We start from the raw sequence: 22,570 nt of genomic DNA on the forward strand, positions 1-22,570 counted from the left end.
CGAGATAACGGAGGCCCAGCGCGGGCTATCGTCTCGCCTCTCTCAGAGCGGGTAACTAATCGCTGCCCCTCTCTCTTTGGCTATCTCTTCGCCACAAGCACACTACGAACGAGACGGGAGGAGAGGAAAGATGGACAGAGTGAGAGAAAGAGAGAAAGACAAAGAAAGAAAGAGAGAAAGAAGGAAAGAAAGAAAGGAAGAAAAAGAAAGGAGAGGCACGCGACAGTAAAGTGCGAACGAAGTTGGGCACCCTCCGCTGCCGTCTGCAAAGCTCGGTGCAAGACGCGAGTGACGCTCGAGTTCCCCGATAGAGCCCCAGTGCAATCCCAGTGCAGCCTTCCCTCTTCTTCGCCGCCTCAGCGTGTCCCCCCAAGCGGCGAGTGTGTTGCCCAGCGTGGGCGGAGCTCTAAGCCTGGCTTTATAAAAGTGTCGCGCCCGTCAGATAAGGACGCACAAGTTGTTCCCGAGCCCTCTCGTTGGGAGCTTCAACTGCTACTGGATCGCACTCCGCTAACTGAAGTAAGTGCACTCGCCCTTGCAGCAATTTTGAGCTCAGAGGTAAGCGGTGCGTGGCCATGTGGATTATACGAACGCAGAGCGATGCGATGGGGAGAGAAAAAAAAAGCGGGGTTTAGTAGGCCATAAAACTAAGCTGGTCAAATGCCCCTTGGCGCGCGCGTCTCAACGTTGTTTTACGGAGCGGTGGGTGACCTTGTTTGCCTGGAGTTCTACTTTGTTTATAGCGAAAACAGTACATGATTTATGCATTCATTCTTCCGCGCTATGAGAAAATTGGTACTTCAAAAGTTTCGAACGTTCGGAAAATATGCGCCTGGCTACATACACACGTCTTGGTTATTGTCGGAACGTGTGACAAGTTTTCGAAACCATGGTCCAGTGAACAAGTGGGTTGGATCTGTGTAAGAATGACACTGCTAACACTGGCCACGACTGACCACCCCTTCTTCCTCTCCTCCTCTCTGCAGTCTCTTCATACCTTCCCCCAAGGTGCTGTTCAAGAGCGAGATGGTTCCCGCGCTTTCCTTTTTTCGTTACTCCTCTTCCTCTGCTTAGTCATGGGACATGCCATCGCCTTCGTATATGCCCTTACCGTCACAACTTCCATGTTCTCAGTGCATTGTTAATATGGGCACATGTAAGCAAATGCTGCCATGTCTACAGTTTCTGCTTTACGAGTGTTGCACGAATTGCTGCATGCTAAACTGAAGAAGCTGCGCATAACTTCACAGTGCCACGGAGCAGCGAGTATAGTCACAGTTTGTGCGACTCAGACTATGCGGTGGCAGTTTGTCGCGACACCAAAGATAGAGGATACGCCTACGCAGGAGTATCTGGCTTTTGCCGCAGCCATCGCTGACGCTCCAGCGCGGTGTGCGTCTGTTCTATTTATTTCTCTTAAGAACCTCTTGATACTTTCTACTCCCTTCTATCCGCTCGAGGCAGTGATAGCGACCCGTTTGATGCCATCCGACAGGCCCGTTCACTCTCTCTTCCTTCGTTCATACAGCCACTTACACAGTTTTTCGAGCTCGCGTAATCTTACAGGAGCGCGAGACCATACGTGACTATAGCCCCTTTACTTGACTGCGACAGAAGTCGACTCCAGTCAACTTTTTAAGGGAAAGTGAAAAAAAAAAGGTTGAGGAAGAAGGTAGATGACGGGTTACTCCTTTCCTTCTCAAAACCTACTCTTCCTCTCAAAAAATTGACTGGAGTAGGTTTCTGTCGCATTCATGTAACCAAGGCTTATAAAGCTTCCGAAATGTGGGCTCCAGGTCCTTCTTTCTTAAGAAAGGTTTTTTTTTTTTATTCGAGAAGTCTGCCATGAGGCATAAGTTGAGAAAAGGGGAGTGGAATGTAGGTTACAGAAAGTTAAAAGAAGGAGTGTAGACCAGTTTCGGCGAGGTACTCGCATAGGCTGCTTGTGAAGTGATTGTCCATAGTCCACTTCACATAGTCCCCTTCGCGGTTCCACCGCAGGCCGACCTCCCCGAGGAGCCGGTTTCTAATAGGGGCCGTCGCTGGGCAAGTCCACAACAGGTGCCGCACATCACAAATGTCCCGTGCAGTGCCGCAGTGAGGGCACCTGTCAGAAAGGTTTTTATTGACCGCCCGACAGGCTCAGTGTACGACGCTCACCTTCGAGTCGAACTGTGCTTTGTCTCACAACTTGTTTGCTGCGAAGTGAAAGCAATACGAGCGCAAGGCGATGACAGCGTGGGTAGGGAGTTTAAACACCAGAACGGAAAAGTGTGCGAACCTCGAACCTTTTGTGCGTTTGCATACAACTAGCACCACAGGCGAAAAGTAACCGAGCGAGTATTTCTCCGCACGCACTCAAAACATCACGCCTTACTTGGCAGGCGTGCATAATGTGCAATTATCATTAAAATCTATCTCAACAGCATTGTATTTTCACCATCCTTGTCATTACGCGTTATTAGAAAGCTTTCACACAGTAGAGACGTATTAGCATAAATATATTCTGGATTACTGGATGCCAGCAAGGCAGGCGCAGTTGTCACTGCGCATTCACAGCACTCATCCACTAATCCGCTATACGTCTACACTAGTACGCATACGCTATGCAAAAACTGCCTGTTTCAAGTAAGTTTCCTTTACATTCCATATTATACAACTTAATCGGCAAGCACTTCTTCGGAAAGCGCAGGCTTCATCGCTCGGGGGCGCCTCTAATTCATGCCAACTAGAGGGACTCTAATTCCTACCGGCACCGCTCGCTGTTATTTATTTCCTTTGTATTTACTTGTACATTTGTTTAGGCAACTGCGAGATCACGTAACCTCGAGTAACCGACGAAGCGATCGCATTGGAAGCCCGTATCGTGACGGCGTGATGTAAATGTCTGTTGTAAAGAAGCTATTTCATTTGCACAGTTTGTTTAACTCTTTCTACATGTGATTGCTTGCTTATAGAAGCCGAGGCCAGCGCTATCGTCGGTCGCGATAGCATGTCTATGGTCTGATTTGGGCTAGCTGGTGCGAGATTATTATTAGGGAAATGGCGCATGCAGCGACACGATGGCGGCAAGACAACTCGCTCCTGCTGTACCGACCTCATCAGCTTCCCGTCTCAGTGTGTTTTCTTTTCTTTTCAAATGTGCTAATGATTACGACAATAGCAAGACGAAAGCTTATGCGAATGCCGTGATTGCCCCTTGTCTTGGCCAATTGATCCCGAAAAGATCTGAAGCTAGGGCGCCAGATATCTCGAGCCTATCTGTCGCACGAAGACATAGCAACATCTTTGGGACTCAAACCGCAACTGTATCACTAAACGTGAAGCATTCATCAGCCGAACCTTTATAATTTACTGATATCTTCAAGAATATTCCTTTTCTCCAATCTCGATAGAGTATGTTATCCAAATGGGCTTCGTAGAAGAAGCTACAATGCACTGCAAGATTGGTGGGCCAAGAGGAAGAAGAGGAGAAAGAAAATATAACCCCAATTGACTACTGGAGCTCTCGTTGTGATTAATAGTAACGTCAACACCCTCTGTCAAAAGTATAGAGACCGAGAGGTTTTCTTTAGGAGTTAATGCTGTGGGGGCCGTTACGCACCGCCAGCGTTCCTCTTGAAAGCAAAAGGATATCTCGTCCTCACCTCTCAGATAGGACTCCCCGGATGCTACAAGAAGCAAGAACCTTGGCCTATTTACTTTTCACAGAGGCTGTACGTTCGTATGCATGTTTAGGATTACTCTCTTTTGTGCGTTAGTGGCCATCCTGAAGTTTTCATCAGAGGTGCACCACCACGAAGCACTACGTCTTTTTTAAACTCTAATTAACCAGATCCGATAAAACGGTGCCCTGCTCTATGACTACCGGTTATTGCGCTGAGACGCTACGCTTTCTGCATTCTCAGCCTGAAAACGTTGACCCTGAATCATCTTGTTGCTTCTTACATCAGCGGTTCAATTATCATACAACAGAGCCCGCGCAATGTGAATGCTGATAGGTGAAATGTGAAGGCCTAAACATTCGCTGATGAAGGGGGTGTAAATTTCTTTTTTTGTGTGTGTGCTACTACTTTGTAGTGCCCTTGTATCTGCGTTTTTTATTCGATAAGATTCCTGTGCTCCCAATACCATAAAATGCCTTTAATGTTGCCGGCCTATGTCATTTTCCCGAAAATCCACTAAGGGGCCGCTTTCTTGAAAGCTTTCTCATTGGCCCGGACATTCGTTAGATTCAGTGGCTCGCCCTAGTTCATGTGGCGTAAGGATGAATTGTCTTGAGGCCTTCTCTCATTGATGGGTTTCTTTTCTTCAAAGAAACTGCAAAAAAAATACTCAGTATATTGACACATGGTAAAGGCCGCCGCGGTGGCTCAGTGGCTATGGTGCTCGGATGCTGGCCCGAAAGACGCGGGTTCGATCCCGGCCGCGGCGGCTAGAATTTCTTTGGAGGAGAAATTCTAGAGGCCCGTGTACTGTGCGATGTCAGTGCACGTTAAAGAACCCCAGGTGGTCGAAATTTCCGGAGCCCTCCACTACGGCGTCTCTCATAGCCTTAGTCGCTTTGGGACGTTAAACCCCATAAACCAACCATAAACCAACCGACACATGGTAAAGGATTGCGCTTCTTCTCTACGCGTGTCCCCGGGCTTTCTAAGAAGCTCGTTAGCTAGGAAGATAACGAAAAAAGAAGCCTGAGATACGAAGAAATCGCATCGCCCGTGAAGTGCCCTTCAGGGCCTATTTTAGCGCGAAAAAAGCTGAAAGCGAGTTATTTCTAAAGTATAAAGCTTACTAATCTCTCTGTTCTTGAAAGTTTCTTGAAGCCACCGCAGTGAAGTGAAACATACACTTTTACAGGTGGCGTGCTGGTTCTTTTATACCAGCTTGCTTTCTATCCTTCGATACACCAGTGATGTCTATTTGGTCCACTTATATATCAAGTACTTGCGCAGATCAGGCAGGTTTGGTAGATTCCTATTCTCCCAAGCATTAAGCTCATATTTAGAAAATAATATCAAAGGAAAAAAAAAAGCTTGCACAGGCGTCAGGTGTATGATAAGGAAGCATAGACGTCGGCTCACGGGAGATTTCACCTTAAATGTCTTATTTCAACGAAAAAAAGAAAGCAAAAGAAAAAAAGCTTTTAGAGGCTTCAAAGCCTGTGTTGGCGTCTCTCGGTTGGAACGCGATAACTTCCCCTTCTGCAAAAACGAGATAAACTAAACTACCATTTTGTAGACAGTTGTACTTCGAGATGATTTTTTTTTCTTCTACCAGTACTCTTCCGTTTAGTTTTGATCCTGAGAACAAAATTACGTCCGTGAACCTGTGTTTCCAGGAAGCTCAATTGTTTCACCCGTGTTTACCAACCTTCAGTGCAGGAGATTGGATTCTGTGAAAGAAAAAAATAAAATAAAACATCGAAGAGCAAAATCTTTCTGCAAAGCAAAACGAAGGTGCGCCTCTTCTAAGTCTCCAGCCCGATCTAATAAAACGGAGGCGTTAACTCGGCGTACAAAGAATTGAGATCGTTGTCAGTGAGAATAGGTTAAAGTGCTTTGTCCGAAGCAATACTAAACTGTACTGAACGAGGCAGCCAACAGCTATCGCATGATTGTAATCTATGTTATCTGTTCTTCATCGTCCTTTGGAGTTTTCCTTCAAGGTTCTAGCTTCCCAATTTTTCTTTTAGCTTTTTCCATTCAATTAATGGACTTCTTTTCTTGAGCATTGTGCATCGCGTCCAAATTTTATCAGCATAACAGTGTGAAGATGACTATGATCAATTTATATTTCTACATGATTTCGAAGGATGACAGAGTGGAAACTTTGCACATTTCTGGTCTTGGGGCTTTAAATGGACAAAGCCTGAAAGACAGAGAGGGGGCGAGGGGAAGAGATAAATAGACTTGGACGTGAGAAGAGAAAAGGAAAGGGTGAAAAAAATACCCATTTCTGCTGTTCCAGGGACGCTCGAGTGCCCCTCAAGAGGCCATTCCTCCGTTTTTCCGGGAAGTTTCATTGCAGCAACAAGCGGTGATACGCGCTATCACCGGGGGTATGAAAAAAAACTACGCGTTCGGCTACGCCTACAAGCGACAACGGCTTTGCTTTATCAATCAGCGAGCAGCGTTTTTTTCACACTGTATCTTTTTTCCAATCCTGCACAGCGTTAGCGTCCATTCTGAGCTCACGCCACTAGTCACACGTAATGCACGTGATCTCTATCCAGTACTCGAAATTTCGGGTCAGGTCTCATGGACGAATCACTCCTACTTTAAAGAACCCATGAAGCGTGCATGCAGTGAATCCAATCTCCTATAAAAATGATCTATAAACAATCTATAAACTTCTTATAGACTCTATTGCCTTCCTATAGATATTTCTTTTTGTCTATTCGTAGTGTATAGACTGCATGTCTATAGACAAAAGTCTACTAAATGTGTTTGGCCATAAATCTATAGATTGACTATATACTTTCTAAAGGATTTGTATTACCTATAGACTAGTATGTAGGATTTATATAGTCTATAGACTCTATAGAGAGAAGTGTATGGACAGTATATAGATTGAAGAAATTTTTGTAAGGTCTGACAGATTAAAAACGTTCTCGTTAAGTTGAAAAGTTTTCGAATGTAAGAGTTCTTTGGTAGGCTGCCTATCCTGCAAATCTTTCGTGCCCACTACGCTGTTCTGCAGAAAGCGCCTGTGAGGCGTGCGGCCTACGAGCAACGCACATTTCTACGCGATAGCGTTATAGGTCACTCACGGTGGAAAACCAGGCGTCTGCGCCGGCGTGACTGGAAAATCCTGATTGGTCGAGCGAATAGTGACGTAGGAAAGCAGTTTCACTGGAAAGAAAAAAAAAAACGGGTGGTTAAGCGGAACCGAACCGATGTCCATTGAGTTGGGAGCCGGGCACGCTAACTATACACCATTGAGGAACGTTCGTTCCGTGGGATAAATGAAGGTCTAGTACGAGCACCTCACGGTGCACAGAAGGCGAATTAGATTACAGGAACACTTAGGTGATTAGGGTCACTAATTAGCGTAACCAGTTAATGACAAGAATTAGCATCAGTGATATTTAAGATAGAGTAAACAAAGTCAGAACCTAAGCGAAAGAGCAGCACATGCGCGGAAGGGATCTCTAATGCTGTTGCAAACCTAAGCTTCTTGTTAACTTTTTTATGGTAATAGTTAATCGGTATTTAGAAATCAATATAGCACCAATGAATGTTTAACGCAACAGTTTTGAAGCTCTCATATTAACCGACGAGTGTTTTGCGTGTTATTCCTGATTATCTCCTCTATTCACATAGTTCATAATTCATAACACATATGCACTTAGGAGCTCCTGGGGTTTTACGCCTCCCCAACGAATGTGTGCCCGTTACGCGGAGGAATTTTTCTATCATTGCTTTCCTGACTGCTTTGCATACTCAGTAGCTACGCGTAGATACGCGTCTTGCAGTGCCACATCGTTCCGGAAACCAGTTCTACGTTGCGCACACTGAATCGCTGAAAGCTGACGTTCTCCCATGTCGATTTTGTCCGTGAAGACGAGATAAAATTTATTTTTATATGTCCTTGAAAATCCGTTCTCAATTGGTCCTTTCTATCACCTTAAGATAGGGAGAGCTATCTTCACTGATTTCTTTTATTTGTAACATGCACATTAAAAAAAATCAAAATAAACAGAGATCCCTAAACATTTCTTGTCATTTCTGCTACTAACTAAAGTTAAAAACCCTGCTTACTGCTTCAGTGCTGCGAGTTATGGTTTTCCCGTTATCTTTACTGATGGCGGAACCTAGAGATGGTTGACGTGACTTCTTCGTATCTACGGAATGATAGCTAACATCTGGAATCACGACATTGTTGCCGTTTCCTCAAGGGATTTTTTTTATAATTAAAGAAACACAGCACCAACATCTTACATATGACTTGGAATATGATTGGTCATCACCCATTTGCACATTGCTTTCCCACATCAGAATAGACACACCAGTTCGAATTAGAAAAAGAAAATTGGCAGTGGCTTAGCTCAGCTATACCAGGATATACGTAGCGAGTGCTACAGTTCCCCCCTGGTTACGCATGTTGTCGTATCACCTTAGCTTTTATACACACAGCCGCACATACGCAGTTTATCCACACGAGGCCACACGCAGCCGCGGCGGCGACGAACTCTCGCGCACCGGCTTCTCCTCTCTGGTCACGCGCATGCGCACTATCGGCCTCCCAGTCTCACGGCGAAATGTTCGACTGGGTAGCGTAGTGTAGCTCTCGCTACAAAACAAACCATTTTTGCATCTTCAGCTGGAACAGCTGCAAATGGTGTTTTGCAGCTGCAAGTGGAATATATTCAAGCTGTAGGCAGCTCGAGGTGGCAATTTTTCAGCTGGTTTGGTTGGTTTTGGTTTTTTGGGGGTTTACGTCCCAAAGCGACTCAGGCTATGAGGGACAGCTGGAAAAAGAAAATGCTCTATCTGGAAACGGCATTTTGCTGCTGAAAGCAGATGACGTTCCAGCTGGAACTGGATGGTTTCCAGCTGGAACTGGACGGCTTCTGATTGAATAATTCAGCTGATTTTTAAATTTTATTATCTACTTACAGATTTTATCTATTCACAAATTTACAGCCTCATAGAGGCTGTGGCAGGATTGGAATACAGAGACGTAAAAACTGACTCCGTAACATGATTGTTAATAGAACTGTTCATAGTTAACTTCTCATTCACTGCAAACATTACTTGATTGTATCCTGCATTCTATGGCGTAAATTGCGTATTGTTCCATAGATGTTCTGTCTTAAGCCTTACGTCGTCCTTTCTTGGTTGATTTTCCCTCTATGCGAAAAATATCATTCAAGTAAAATTAACGTTACACTGCTAATTTCTCACTTTCCAAGATAACTTATGAAAATAAATTAGTCACAGGGATAGCTAATCACCTTATGTGTTGGCAATACGAAATCATTATAAAGTGTTGATGTCTGTAGCGAAATTGACGACTTCCGTTCTGGCGACGTCCCTCCCTAGCCAATAAGAATTATGCGCTTTGGAGGCGTCACTTCTTTCCAGCCAATGGGTGAATTTTTTGACTGACGACAAATTTTCTTTCCCTTACGAAGGTTTTAAAGCTCTCGCATTGAAGCAGACTCTTCTTTTTGCCGTTCGGCAGCCATGCCTGAGGCGACGAGCCAGCCGGTGATCCGGAGTCACTTCGTGAGCCGCGTGACCAGCTTTCCGGCCGTGGTGAGCACGCTGGACACGGCCAAGCAGTCCTACAACTACGTCAAGGACCGCAGCGGCCTGCTGGGCTACACGCTCAGCACGGCTGAGAAGTCTGCGGCGTACGCCGTGGGCCACTCGATGCCGCTGCTCGAGAAGTTCGCAAGGCCCATCAACTACGTGGACAGCCTGGCGTGCAAGGGGCTGGACCGCATCGAGCAGAGCTACCCGGCCGTCAAGCAGAACTCGCCGCAGGACATCATCAAGGACGCGCGCGACTACGGCGTCAGCCTGGCCTCGCAGGCCGTGCGCGCCGTGAGCCACCCGCGCGAGACGCTGGCCAACGCGTACACCGCCTGGAGCCAGCAGGCGCGCACGCAGACCGTCAACGCGCTGGCCGCGGCGGAGGACACCTTGGACAAGGTACTGCCTATACATCGCTTCAAAGTGTGGTACTAACCTCAGCCCAGGTGGAGTGGAAATTGGGGGAAAAGGTCACGTTGCTGACCGTAGAACAGGTGGTATATGAAGACTCGGTACAATAGCTCGCTGGCGAGGCAAGAGTCGCCATCTGCCGCCGCTTTTGTCGCTGCGAGACTAGTTGTAAACTGCGGTACAAAAAAATGGAGAAACGTCAGTATAGTGCTGACGGTACCTCTATAATCTCGATGAGGATAGCTCCACAAATAAGTGGAACGAGTGTGCTTGAACGCAATTTTAGCTTCGTTTGTCGTGCTTTAATCTTTCCGAATTTCAAGTATCGCATGGCATAAATACCAAGAAAAGAGATCACTATGATAAGGACGATTTTATTTTACATGAGAAGAAAGATCGTAAACAAAACTGGACTTGGGCAAAGAGCGAGAAAACATGAAAAAAAAAGAGAAGAGGAGATGACACAGATGTGACACAGTGCTAAAGATAGGGAGAACCCAAAGTCACGCACAACGAGCAGGTACTACATGAAAAAAGAAAGATAACTAAGGTAGCTGCTGAGTCGGGGCGCGTTTCAGCATATTCTGTTGAACAAGATGCAAGGAAAAGGCGGGTGCACTGGAAGAGTTCCGAACAGGGGGACACAAGAGCTCTGCATGCATTGGGCCAATAGTCAGTAAGCTGGCATGCATTGGGCCAATAGTCAGTAAGCTGGCATGCAAGAGCTCAGTGTTCCCCGTGCCGATAGCAAACGCCGCGACAATCTAGGACGACAAGCGCTTCTGAATTAGACTAAGATATTTTCTCCACGATGTTTGGCGTTTCGTCAAGGCGAAGACGAAGCCACGATTGAAACCCTTACGTCTGCGGCAAGTGCCTCAAAAGCAAAGGCTAGCATTCGGCATGACGATTTGGCATTGTCCAGTTATGCAATAAGCCCTGCGAACGATTTCTGGAGCCAGTTCACAGAAGATGGTAGCGCCACCCACGAGTACATAGCTCTTGGAGGCACCCCGTGACTCTTCTTTCTCTATCTCGTACACGTTTCGAGCACCGTCGGGCGCTTCGTCTTACTGCCACAGCTATAGTCGGATACAACTCCAGAACGAAGCGGCAGATGCCGCTCAGGGGAGGTCCTCCAGTCAATGGCGTCGACTAATATTCATTACACCGCGGTTAATCCGATTAAACCGTAGTTATTCCCGTTTAATCTGCCACCCTCTTCGATTTCGCGCTAGCCGACCCAAGGGGATAGGTCAAGGGGGAGAGGAGGGAAATCGGTCGACGCTGCAGGCCGGAAGAGCACCTTTGAGGGGCATTTGCCGTTTCGTTATTGAATTGCATACGACTATAGTGGCTCAAAAGTCAGCTAACGCCTGAGCTTAGCACTACTCAGAGTGCAGGATTCCGTCGCATGCGCCCGATGGGGAGTGTCGCAACTCGCGTGATCAATGAGTTATATTTGATACTTTATTTCATAAGAAATAACGAAGCAGACATGGACCAAAAGGAAAAAAAAAAAAGAAAAGGAGTTTCGAAAGCCGTGCGGGTTTCGAAACATCTCTCCTTTTTTTTTCGACTATGGTCAGTGACTGTTTCTTCATTTAAACGTACCATTATGCCTGACCAGACGAATTTCCGTCGAACTTTCAACGACATGGTAAGCGATTTAAGTCATTCAGTAACTGGAAACACCACCTCTTTGAGTTTCCTCGAATGTGACGCGCAGCTGATCAATCAGTGCACCATCATTGAGCCCTCCCTTCTTTCGATAGCTATTCGTGGGCGAATCAATTGACAAGCTCGTTTACGGAGGGTATAGCTCCGGACACATATAGATGATCTGCAGCCCAGCTTTGTACAGCTCTCTCCGCGTTGAGCGCGCGTCAACCGCACGTCACGCGCCAAACACGTGCGTGCAGACTTCCGGAACCAGCTCGTTTATGGCGACACTCAACGCGAGACGTACGGCGCTGTTAATCACTCGGCGGAGGGGAAAGTGGATCCAGGGTTTTACGATGTCTTAAGCGCCTCGCCTTTGCGGAGAAGCCATCAATTACGCGGACTCGCGGGATCAGGGAGTCACTTAAGGCTGAGCCCCTATCTTAACCCTACCCCCTCTTTAATTTTTTTTTTTTTTGCTCTGAGAAGACTTTCTTAACGTCCCAGTATCCTCCTCTCCATCGTCGTCGGCTGGAGCTGATAGGGCGAGAGAGCGAGACACGCCTCGTTGCTTTGAGGTTTCAAATTTTCTGCTCAGTGCATGGAGAATTGGAAGTTCGCTTAATTAAGTTGGCCTATTATTGAAGTGCTTCTTTGAGATATATGCCATGCGTCTGTGTGAGCTTGCTCTTTGTGAAAGGAAGTAGACGTTAGGCAAACTGGGTGGAGAGTGGTATAATTGTTAAGTTCCGGCCTGGTATGAGAATAGCTTTAACAAACGACGTTTTTGAAAATACGTTTCCAATGTAACTTCCACATAGACGACCCCTATTTCTTTGTGAAGGCTGTACAAAGGTCTTTTAGACTGCGTCCTCAACACACCAGCAAAACATGTTATTTCCGAGATACTCAGGAGGCTGCATGATTTGATGTAAAAAGGTATATTGCATTATTCTTGCAACATCATGCGACTTTACTCATGCACTTCTCTAGTGTACTGAGCAGTTTTAACCAACCTTAAAGTGTTCAGAACGCGTTTATCGGCGCTGATAATAAAGTTGCAAGTTCGACTCCTGCTGGTTTGAAGAGGTGTGCAAGTGCACTTTGAAGCAACACAGTGTGGTCGCCGTACTTTGCAGTACGGAGTACTTAATTATTTAAGTACTCCGTACTTAACTATAGTACTAGTATAATTATAGACGCCATAGTACTTGAGTACTATGGCGTCTTCTTAGCTGTGGAATTGAAGAAACTTCCTTCATTTTTACACAATTCTCTCCACTCTCGTCTTGAGTCCCCCCGACGATGACGTAACCAGCGTTCGCTGAAACAACTGACAAACTAGTGACTAGTGGGACTTCCGGGCCGCATGCTTACGCACAGTTTTTCCCCAAATACTCATATAAGAATGGAGACGCGCGACAGGCGAGCTCCCGGAAAGCGCAGTTTGCTCGAGAGAAGTGAGCCAAGCTTGACAGGCAATCCACAGTGATTTATGGGACCCTCGCTCCTGCGAAGCCTCGTGTAACGTATCTCTCGCGTATGAAAGGATGCAGGGTTGGCCGCGCATCGTTGGGAAGCGCATCAATCAACGCTCTCTGGTGACGCTGGGATGCGACTATATAGTGGCACCCTTAACCAAACCATCGCGAAGTTCTTTGATTGGCGAGATCATACTACGGACTAGCGCAATAGCTGATCAGGTAGCAGCGCATGACAGCCGATTAAGTGAGGTAGAAACTGCATATTTTTAGATCAATGCACCAAAACGTCGGATAACAGGTTATTACGAGATAAAAATGAGATCACTTGTAACAACGCATTTATTATCATAACGAGAGACAGAGATGATTGTTTTATGTAGCCTAATTGAACCGTTAGATCTATACGCTTTGTGGTCTTTCGAAGTAATAAGCAAGAAACGCCGCTCAGTGTAATTACGGGTTGATTAATCTCTAATGAAAATAATGTTTGTGAGCGTCCTGTATATACCCGCAAAGAAAGGTTGGTGTCTGACGGCGAGATCAAACGCGGGCACCGAGTGGAGTGGAAGAGCACGTGGAGGAATTTCCTTTGTGCTTAGTGCCGCGGGGGCAGGTAAAGAAAATGGCAATCGCTGCGCGCGGAGTCAGTCGGCTCCGTGATCATTGTCATCTTTACCTACAGAGACTGATACAAAGACATGACTAGTACCTCTGCAAATGGGCTCTACAGTGAAAGAAAGGGAGAAAGAAAGAGAGGAAAGAGAGGCGAGGTCGGTGCGTTGCATTGTGTAGCTAAGACGATCCGGCGAAGCTTTCTGATTTTTGTAAGAGATTTGCTAGACGGGCAAGTTAAGGATCTATAATGAAGCGCCAATGCGCTTTTGTGTTAGATCTTCGTTCCCCTGTGTAGGCGCGCCCGTTTTATTGTGCGTAGTGCTTCGCCATGGATCTCTAATTTTTGGTGCAGTTTTTTAAAAAGTAGGCAATGAACTACTACTTGTCTCGCTCATGCTACTTAAAATCACAGCCGTCGCTCGACACATTTCGATATGATAATTCAAATTACAATGCAATGCACTGCAACGCAATGTCATGTAGTACAATATAATATAATATAATATAATATAATATAATATAATATAATATAATATAATATAATATAATATAATATAATATAATATAATATAATATAATATAATATAATATAGTATAATATAATATAATATAATACAATACAATACAATACAATACAATACAATACAATACAATACAATGCTGTACCACACGATACAAAAATGTACAGTTATTCTCGTTGTCACAAAATTCAAGGGGCCCAGCTATTACTTCGTGAGCGAGCTTCCAAGGGGTGTGTTCCTTCCTTCGTTACATCCATTATTTCGTTATAAACCGTTTCGTTATAATGAGGTTCGACTGCAAAACAAAGTGCGGTCTTATGCCGCTGAATAAAATATAACAACGTAATCTGAGAGAAATTTAATTTGCTGCGAGCAAAATCATCGCCGCTTTGGGAAAAACAAGAGGAAAGTTCCATACTCTGGCAGTTGTGGAAGAGATTTCTCTCACGGGCTGCTACGCAGAGTCATAATGAGGCAGAGTGGGTGCGGCTTCAATTACAATGGGATGGGGCTAAATGCAGCCCATGTGCATATTGAATAACACGTCAGTCTAACTTTTCTTGTTACATCATCGGTAGTGACACACGTAAAGGGAATGGAGGCGAACAGACTAAACATTTAAAGAGATTCCTATGATGAAACGTTACAAAACTAGTTTTCATAATGAACATTGACGTACCATATAAAACAAGAGCCTAAAGTGACACACATAACGTGGTTGCAGTTCTCGCCTTATCTGGTAGGAAGAAAGATTTGCTTGGATAAAGTGGTTTTGAGCAAGGGGAAACGTGTTAAATGCTGCTTTAGGAAGAGGCGGGACGAGTACCTTGCTATCTCAACCTTGCTCTCTTCCTTTGCTGTCACGTGACGGCGGATGTCTGTCGCGCATTTGCTAATCTTCTCTGTGAGAGCTTTCTCGTCAGTCCCATGCCGGCACTCTCGTTGTCTTGCTTCTTCCGCCGTCCTGCTATCCATTCTCATTCGCAGGTCCGCGAGAGACTTCATTTAAAAGCCTGCACTGAAGTTGGCTGGCAGGACCCTCTCGACCGTATTTTCGATCCTGTTTCTCTTTTTTGAAATGGGAGTTCAAGTTTTCACGTCTAATTTGAACGGCTTCCATTTTCACGGACGCCCCTGAGCCTCCTAATCGAGCAATTTAGAGATTATACCTCAAAGAGGTTTAAGGGAAGGATCTGACGAGAGAGCTAATTGAGTCTTTCTACTCTTCTCGTAATGACGACCCTAATGACAAATGTTGGCTGGGACCATTTTGAAGTCCTTTAGTAATTTGGCGCCACAGAAGCAATAACAAAACGACGTGCTGTTTGAGCTCAGAGATTGCGCGGAAACGATAATTAAGAAAAGAACTGCGATTTTGCTCTCACATAAAAATGTGAAAATTCGAATTTTAGTTCCACGCATTTCTCCACGAAGCTTTGATATAGACTCCTCCTTAATGCAGACTCCTGAGGCCCAAAACTAGTTATTCGAAGAAGGAGGCTTAAGTTTGTTAAATGGCAGCGGGATCAGTGTTATTAGCAACAAGACTGGCATAGTTTTTCTGTTTCGAGCGCATTTTTTATGTTAACAACATACCACAAGTTCTTGCTTCGGCACGATTGTAGCGTAGCACGTTCATGTCACCATCATCAGCCTGAATACGTCCACTGCAGGACCAAGGCCTCTCCCATATCTCTCCAATTAACTCTGTCCTACAATTAATCCTCTAATTAACCCTGCTCGCATAATACGCGGACGCGTACAATTAACTTTCTTACGGCATCAAACGGCCTGGTGAAGAACCGTTGGTATGCATATTCTGTGCGCAACCTGCTGAACACCCAAGTGCTGCCATGAAAATTTTGACTGAAGACTGTTATTTAGTAAACCTGGCAAGCACACCAGATGAAAACAATGAAACAGTAAGGCACGTTTAGTTGGTATATACAGAGAGCATAGAGAAGATCATTTGTGATTGTAACGCTGTGGTGAGAACTTCGAATTATACTTCTTGGAGTGAAAATCACAATGTTCACACATGACCGGATGCCTATATGGAACGAGCGCAGGCAGTAGCAGACCGCTATCGTCCAAAACGTAGCGTTCATCTCCGAGTAACAGCGCAAAAACACAGACGGGACACATAGAACGAGAACACACAACAGCGCTCGTAGTGTGTTCTCGTTCTATGTGTCCCGTCTGTGTTTTTGCGCTGTTACATGAAGATCAGCAACCAACAAGCCCAAGCTGCTGTTCTGGGTAAGGTTCATGTTTTCAAGGATCAAGGAGCTGTTCCTTAGCTGAACAACGTGTTACCTCTGTCACGGTGTTTGCCAGTAACTTTACCATGATCCATTTGGGACTGCTAGCCTCGGTCACATTCGATAAATCGCATTTTTTTTTTGTTCTTGCAGGCCGCTCAGGGGCTTGAAGGAGGAGCACTTATAAGAACTGGGCAGAGTAGTATATGCGTCTTCTTTGGTGATAAAGATGGCATGCGACTGTATTTATACAGTGAAGGAATGTGATCGTCTAGGAAATTGCACAGAGCATGCATTCGGTATCTTTCCGATATTGAGTGAGGCCTCTCATGATGCAGTCGGAATAAGTGTGTATATCTTCGGTAAAACCGCCCTCCAGAAATACGACGTGCTCCTTCAGGATCATGGAGGCACTCTTTCGGAGCCATATTCGGTCGCAAATGGAGCAAACAGATCCAAAGAGATCGCAGTGGAAGTATTTCTCGAACATGCGATTTGAGGGAATGTGTTAGTGCCCCCGGCGCCTCTAGTTCCCTATTTGATTTTCCATGCACCGTTTCTTCGGCATTCGTCGGCTGAACGACTTGCACAGTGCTTCCACAGTAGTTCCTCTCAGTGTAATGAGACAGGTTTAGCATAGCGGGGACGTAGTAGAGTAGACGTATACAGGTTTTCCGGGCACCCCCTGCACGCATGCTTACCAGCGTCCAGTTATCAGGTATATGTCTCCGCTACGCTAAATCTCTCTATTCGTTCATTTTCCCCTACCTGACCCAGTAGACGTGCCTTACCCTTTTTTGTCTTTTGCTCAGCGGAGATATACCAAACACGCACATCCTAGTGGTCAGAGCAGATCGCTCGTAGTAGTCACGCCATCTGGACTTATTTTTTCTTTTTTTGAAAAACTAATTTCATTGCCACTCTTTTCCTTTTTTCCCCTTTGTTCCCCTCCACAAGTGTAGGGTAGCCTACTGGGCATTGCCTAGTTAACCCCCCTGCCTTTCCATCCATTTCTCTCTCTCTCGTGCAAAGAAATTGTTAATTTTAGCGTTTAACGTCCCAAAGCAAACACACGGGCTATGAGGAACGGTGTAGTGGAAAGCTCCGGATTAATTTGTACTACTTGCGGTTCTTTATTGTGCGCTGACATCGCACAGCACACGGGCGCCTTTACCGCGTCGCCTCCATCGAAACACGACTCTTTAGTGGACGAGTGGACTGGGGCCAATTCTAGCGGACTTGGGTCATGACCTAATGAAATAGTTTTTAGGCGCAAAAACAGACGAGGCACATAGGAAGGTAACAGGACGTGGAGCTGACACACAAAAGGAAGGGCCCACTGTACTAGAAATATAGTCTAAGAGCACTTGCTGCTGGTCTAGTTCGTCCTGTTACCTTCCTATGACCTAATGGGCTTGGAAATCATTTTTTTCCACTGTTGTTATCAGCCAGCTATTAGCAACTACTGACGTGGGCGTCATGATTGGCAGCTCTTGCACCTTCTAGGCGGTGCCCTGCATGATTTTTTACATGTCCTTTCCTTGTGACCCTCGGCAGGAGCTGGCTGCCTTGGGTGCCTCTGTCGAGCAGAGCCACTACGAGGACGCCGAGCTGCCTAGCCGCGTGGCCAACGTAGGGCACAAGGTGCGCCAGTATGTGTCCCTCAAGGGCCAGCAGCAGTACCAGCTGTTCCAGCAGCGCGCCTCGGAGCTGGCCACCCAGCTTCAGCAGGCGCTGGGGCTGCTCAACAAGATGAAGGACGGCCTGCTGGACAACACCAAGAGCTTCAAGGACATCCTCGACGAACTGCACTCGGACGCTGGCTGGCTCAAGGCTCTGCTCAACGACCCCAACCCGGAGACGGCCAAGGTGCGCTTACTGTATCTGCATACACTACAAAGAATAGGTTGGGGTGACCTAAAAGGAAATGAAAATAATAAGCCCCTTGCCTGCACCACATACGTACAACAGGCTTAACCCAATTAGAAAATAAAAGAATAGGCCCGTGAGCAAATGGTAATTTTACCACCCGTAGGTGGAAAATAAAAAGAAAAGAGAAAAGCTACTGTAGCGACCCACAGCCGGGGGAGCGGGCCAGGGGAAACTCCCCTGATCTCCACTGGGAAGTAGCGTGAAGGATGGGTACAAAGGATCGGTTGAAAGGTTATCAGGAAGGGGTTAGAAATTGTGGATCGGGATGGGGACAGCGATGTTTTTGCTCTGATCCTTCAATTGTCTCGACTCCATTTCTGGACTGCCTGGCCAGGGCAGGGAGAGCATCGAGATTGCCCAATGGTGCGGCTAAAGCAAGATTACGGTCTGTATATATGTTTAGTGTATGCACTACAACCGAGCATGAAAGTGCCCCAACGTCCTTAGAATTCTGCATCGCTAAGGTTCGGGACATCTGAAAATTTGTGCGAGTTTTGAGACTACAACATTCCACTTCGATGCTGTAAATAGTAAAGAGAGAAATTCTACCAGAAGAGAGTTTTCCGTCTAACTGATTCTGTAGAAGTTTCGGCATGCTTTTCTGGGTACTTTAGCTTGAAAAGCAATGGTTAATGAAGAACAAAAAGCCGAGGATATGTCACAAAGGGTTCATAGGTAAAGGGTATTAATACTGCAGTGTGTTTACCGCATTTCCCTATTCACGCACGAAGATAATAACCACACATTTGAAACATCCTTTATATATTACTATCTGACGCCCGCTTCTGTCTTCATTGCTGTGACTAGTTGTCCACCTACTGCCGAAAAACTTTTATCGATAAAGGGTTTTTGAAGCATGTCCTATTTTTAACTTTCGCAACATATTAAAATGTCACCTTGAGCAGCGAGTTTTCAGCGGTGTGAATCTTTTGGTAAGATCATTCGCTATACACTTGCCAAGGCGTGACGCTCACTTTTCTTTTTTCGTGACAGATGGCAGGTCTTGCAATATTCTTTGCTGCACAAGATTTTAGTTGTTCGGGGTGTGAGTGCAGTAAAGATAATCAAATGCGCTCTTTTTAAAGCGGGAAATTCGAGGCAGTAATTAAAAGGCAGAGCAGCGCAAGCTACACACGGACAAGAAAGTAGACGAGACACACACAGCGCTGACTTACAATTGAAGGTTTATTTTTCCAGACACTTCGGTAAATATACCGCAGCATCAAGAAAATGACAGCAACCAAGTCTGATAAACAGTCATCGCCACCAGAAATCACACAGAACTCCGATCATCCAGCTGCCGATAAGAACTGCAATTCCTTAGCTATAAGGGCTATGGAGGGGGTGCTGACAACTTTCTTTAAGATGCGCGATTTTCACGGTTTCAGTGATTTCTCGCGTGGTTTTGCAAGCGCACCTGCGTAGCACGCTCGTGTTACCTAGCTCAGGGGCACATTTACAATCTCGGCAGTGAATGCCCAGATGGCCTGAGATTCGTTGCGTCACATTGTATTTGTGCTCGGACAATCTCTTACAATGTGACGCAACGAATCTCAGGCCATCTGGGCATTCACTGCCGAGATTGTAAATGTGCCCCTGAGCTAGGTAACACGAGCGTGCTGCGCAGGTGCGCTTGCAAAACCACGCGAGAAATCACTGAAACCGTGAAAATCGCGCATCTTAAGAAAGTTGTTTCAGCACCCCCTCCATTGCCCTTATAGCTAAGGAATTTGCAGTTCTTATCGGCAGCTGGATGATCGGAGTTCTCCTGTGTGATTTCTGGTGGCGATGACTGTTTATCAGACTTGGTTGCTGTCATTTTCTTGATGCTGCGGTATATTTACCGAAGTGTCTGGAAAAATAAACCTTCAATTGTAAGTCAGCGCTGTGTGTGTCTCGTCTACTTTCTTGTCCGTGTGTAGCTTGCGCTGTTCTGCCTTGTGACGAACCAACTAGCCCGCGATGTGTTATTCAAGCGGTAATTAGAATCACGCGCGGCTATTTGCGGCAGGAAGAGTGTCATGCACTTAGCTGACGCGCAGCCGTGTCTTGCTTTATTATTCCTCCACAGGCCTTGCCCGGCAGAGTCCTGCTCGTGTCCCAAAACGCCGTTCACCAAGCCGTCACCGTCGTCACTGAAAACTCGAAACTGGCCCGCGGAATCCAGGAGACGTACGCCAAGATCTCGCCCGAACTGAACAAGCGGCTCTCACCACTCACTCACCTTGCCTCCGAATCGGCCTCCAGGGCGTACGCCCAGCTTGCCTACCTCACCGACAGCCTCCGATCAACACTCGACGCCCTCTTAAGCCACCTGGTAAATTAAAGCAAACCAAAACAATTTTGCCATCCGAAGCGAAGCCTAGCTCTAACTGCGAAAACGCAGTAAGGGAAAACTTTCAGAGTTTTCGGTTTTTCCCACGACAAAAGAAGGGACAGTAATAACTACGTTGCGTAACCATACGTCTCTTCCCCTCTCCTCTTGGACCACACCCGGTTCTCGACCCATATAGCACATATAGCCTAACGATCTCTTGTTCATAGATGACATGTTCTCATTGGCTAAATTCTCATGAAACGGCAAGCGTCGATCACAATCATTTGTCAGGTGGGATTGGCAAGGAGCCTGCGATCTTTAGTTTCACTTGTCTGACAGCGCCGCGAACCCTGCAAAGTGTCTTTACCGCAGCCATGGTTGTAAAGCAAGGTGGAGAGCGTATTGCTGTGTCCTCCTGTCCGAACGGCAGTAGCATCAATTTCACCTTATTCGCTCAGTTACGGGAGCTCATGAAACCTCAAAGTTCAGAAATGTGTCAAATATTATCATGTATATCAAACGTTTAAAAAGAAAGCCCTTTCTCCAGAATTCTGTCAGGATTACAGTTTTTTTTTTCATGAAACCAGTGCTTCCAGGAGTTCTAGCTTACATACTGTTCACAGATCGCACGGGAATCTACTTTATCAAAAAATTCCCCCTACACAGCTCTGTACTGAAGATAAGTTTTTGTTTCCATCGTGTGCTCACAGTTATGCGTGCACGACGTGCGCTCATATTTTCAGCTTTACGAAAAAAAAATACACAAACACACACACAAAATACACAAAAATGCACAAACAGCTGGGTGAGCGCTAGGCGTTGCTTTTCGAGGAGCTAGAAAGCATGTAGCCATCGCAGAAGGTAAATAGAGAGTTTGTCCCCGCAGCCGTTCGCAAAAAACTCTGTTCATTGTTCCCTGCACCTTTTTTGCTTCTTTCCCTTTCTTTTAGGGTTGAATAAACATGTAATTTTAATTTTTAATAGTGCAAAAGATAAATTCTTCGCACTGACAGACAAATGAATTGAGCTAACATAGGAGTTGGGAAAAAGAAGGGAACATGCTCGAAGAACACATGCCTAGTGTTCTGCGCATGTTGCGTACTTGTGTAACGTATTTTTTTTGTATTGCGAGAAGCATAATTTTAAATGTGAGCTGTTAAATTATTAAACAAAATAACGAGCTCATGTGTGGAAAGATTGGCAGGCAATGCGTTTTTGATATGCGGCTGGTTTCACACGCGATGATTTTTTTTGTTGTCTGAACAACTAGCAGTAATTTTCGCATGACGATGGGGATACACAGCCTGTCCGAACAGTATGTTTACCGTACTTTCATTGGAGGGGGTCTTCAGTCAATCACACCTGATGTGCGAACGAGCCCATCGTTTGTCGCCAAATTGCAGCGAAGTTCGAACCGGCACATTCAAAGTGCGTTGAAACACTTTATTGCAACGTTTGAAAGAAGGAGTTGCAATGAGACTGTTTTATACAGCTGAAGTAGCTTACTGACTTCTTCTTCTAACTTCCTTTTCCAGCGTGCGCCTTTCGACAGAAAGCCTGCTGAGCAAGATAAGAGCAACGAAGAGGATGATGACGACGAAACATCGACGGATTCAGAGGAATTATGAATCCAGCCTTGATCGTTTGTGTACGTTTTAGAGTGGAAGTAAGCAGGTGTATATATGTACGCGCGTGTCCAACTGTATGCGAATTTTTACCAATACAGGCACTTGAGTCTAAACGAATAAGGTATTGACATTAAGAAAAACCTGAATTTGTGCTGGGTAAACACGGAAGCCGTAAAAACCTGATCTCAGTATCAAAACATGTGTTCTTCAACAATTCTTGAATGTCAATTAAAGTGACAGTGCTTCAGAAGAAAAAAAAAACATCCATGCTTGTGTTGTCTTTTTGCTCGTATTAACGCGAATAGAGAGATGTAGCGTGCAGGAGACGTACTAGCGGAGATGTATGCCAGGTTTACGTAAGTGAACTTGCGCATGCGCAGTGGCAAATGCGTGGCCGGGTGGGACGACTGCGCGTGCGCAAAAGGCGTACGTAAAATCTGTATAAGTATCCGCTAGTACGTCTCCGGTATGCTAAA

At 45.7% G+C, this 22,570-nt stretch overlaps 1 protein-coding gene across 1 annotated transcript; it reads left to right on the top strand.

Moving 5' to 3' along the window:
• The first annotated feature begins 270 nt into the window (after window positions 1–270).
• On the top strand, window positions 271–22,260 carry LOC149342859 (perilipin-5-like). Its single transcript, XM_089542247.1, has 5 exons — window positions 271–519; window positions 9,190–9,662; window positions 17,775–18,086; window positions 20,221–20,466; window positions 22,002–22,260. The coding sequence occupies exons 2-5, from the start codon at window positions 9,192–9,194 to the stop codon at window positions 22,092–22,094; spliced, it is 1,122 nt and encodes a 373-aa protein (XP_089398373.1). The 5' UTR covers window positions 271–519; window positions 9,190–9,191; the 3' UTR covers window positions 22,095–22,260.
• Window positions 22,261–22,570: the final 310 nt, after the last annotated feature.

The sequence above is a fragment of the Amblyomma mixtum genome, chromosome 5 (genome assembly GCF_055824585.1).
Source record: "Amblyomma mixtum isolate Tamu chromosome 5, ASM5582458v1, whole genome shotgun sequence".
Lineage (NCBI taxonomy): Eukaryota > Metazoa > Arthropoda > Arachnida > Ixodida > Ixodidae > Amblyomma > Amblyomma mixtum.

Coding starts and splice junctions, on each gene's coding strand:
- LOC149342859 (XM_089542247.1), top strand. CDS start 9,192: ATGCCTGAGGCGACGAGCCAGCCGGTGATCCGGAGTCACTTCGTGAGC. Junction 9,663..17,774: donor CGGAGGACACCTTGGACAAG/GTACTGCCTATA, acceptor GACCCTCGGCAG/GAGCTGGCTGCCTTGGGTGC. Junction 20,467..22,001: donor ACGCCCTCTTAAGCCACCTG/GTAAATTAAAGC, acceptor TTCCTTTTCCAG/CGTGCGCCTTTCGACAGAAA.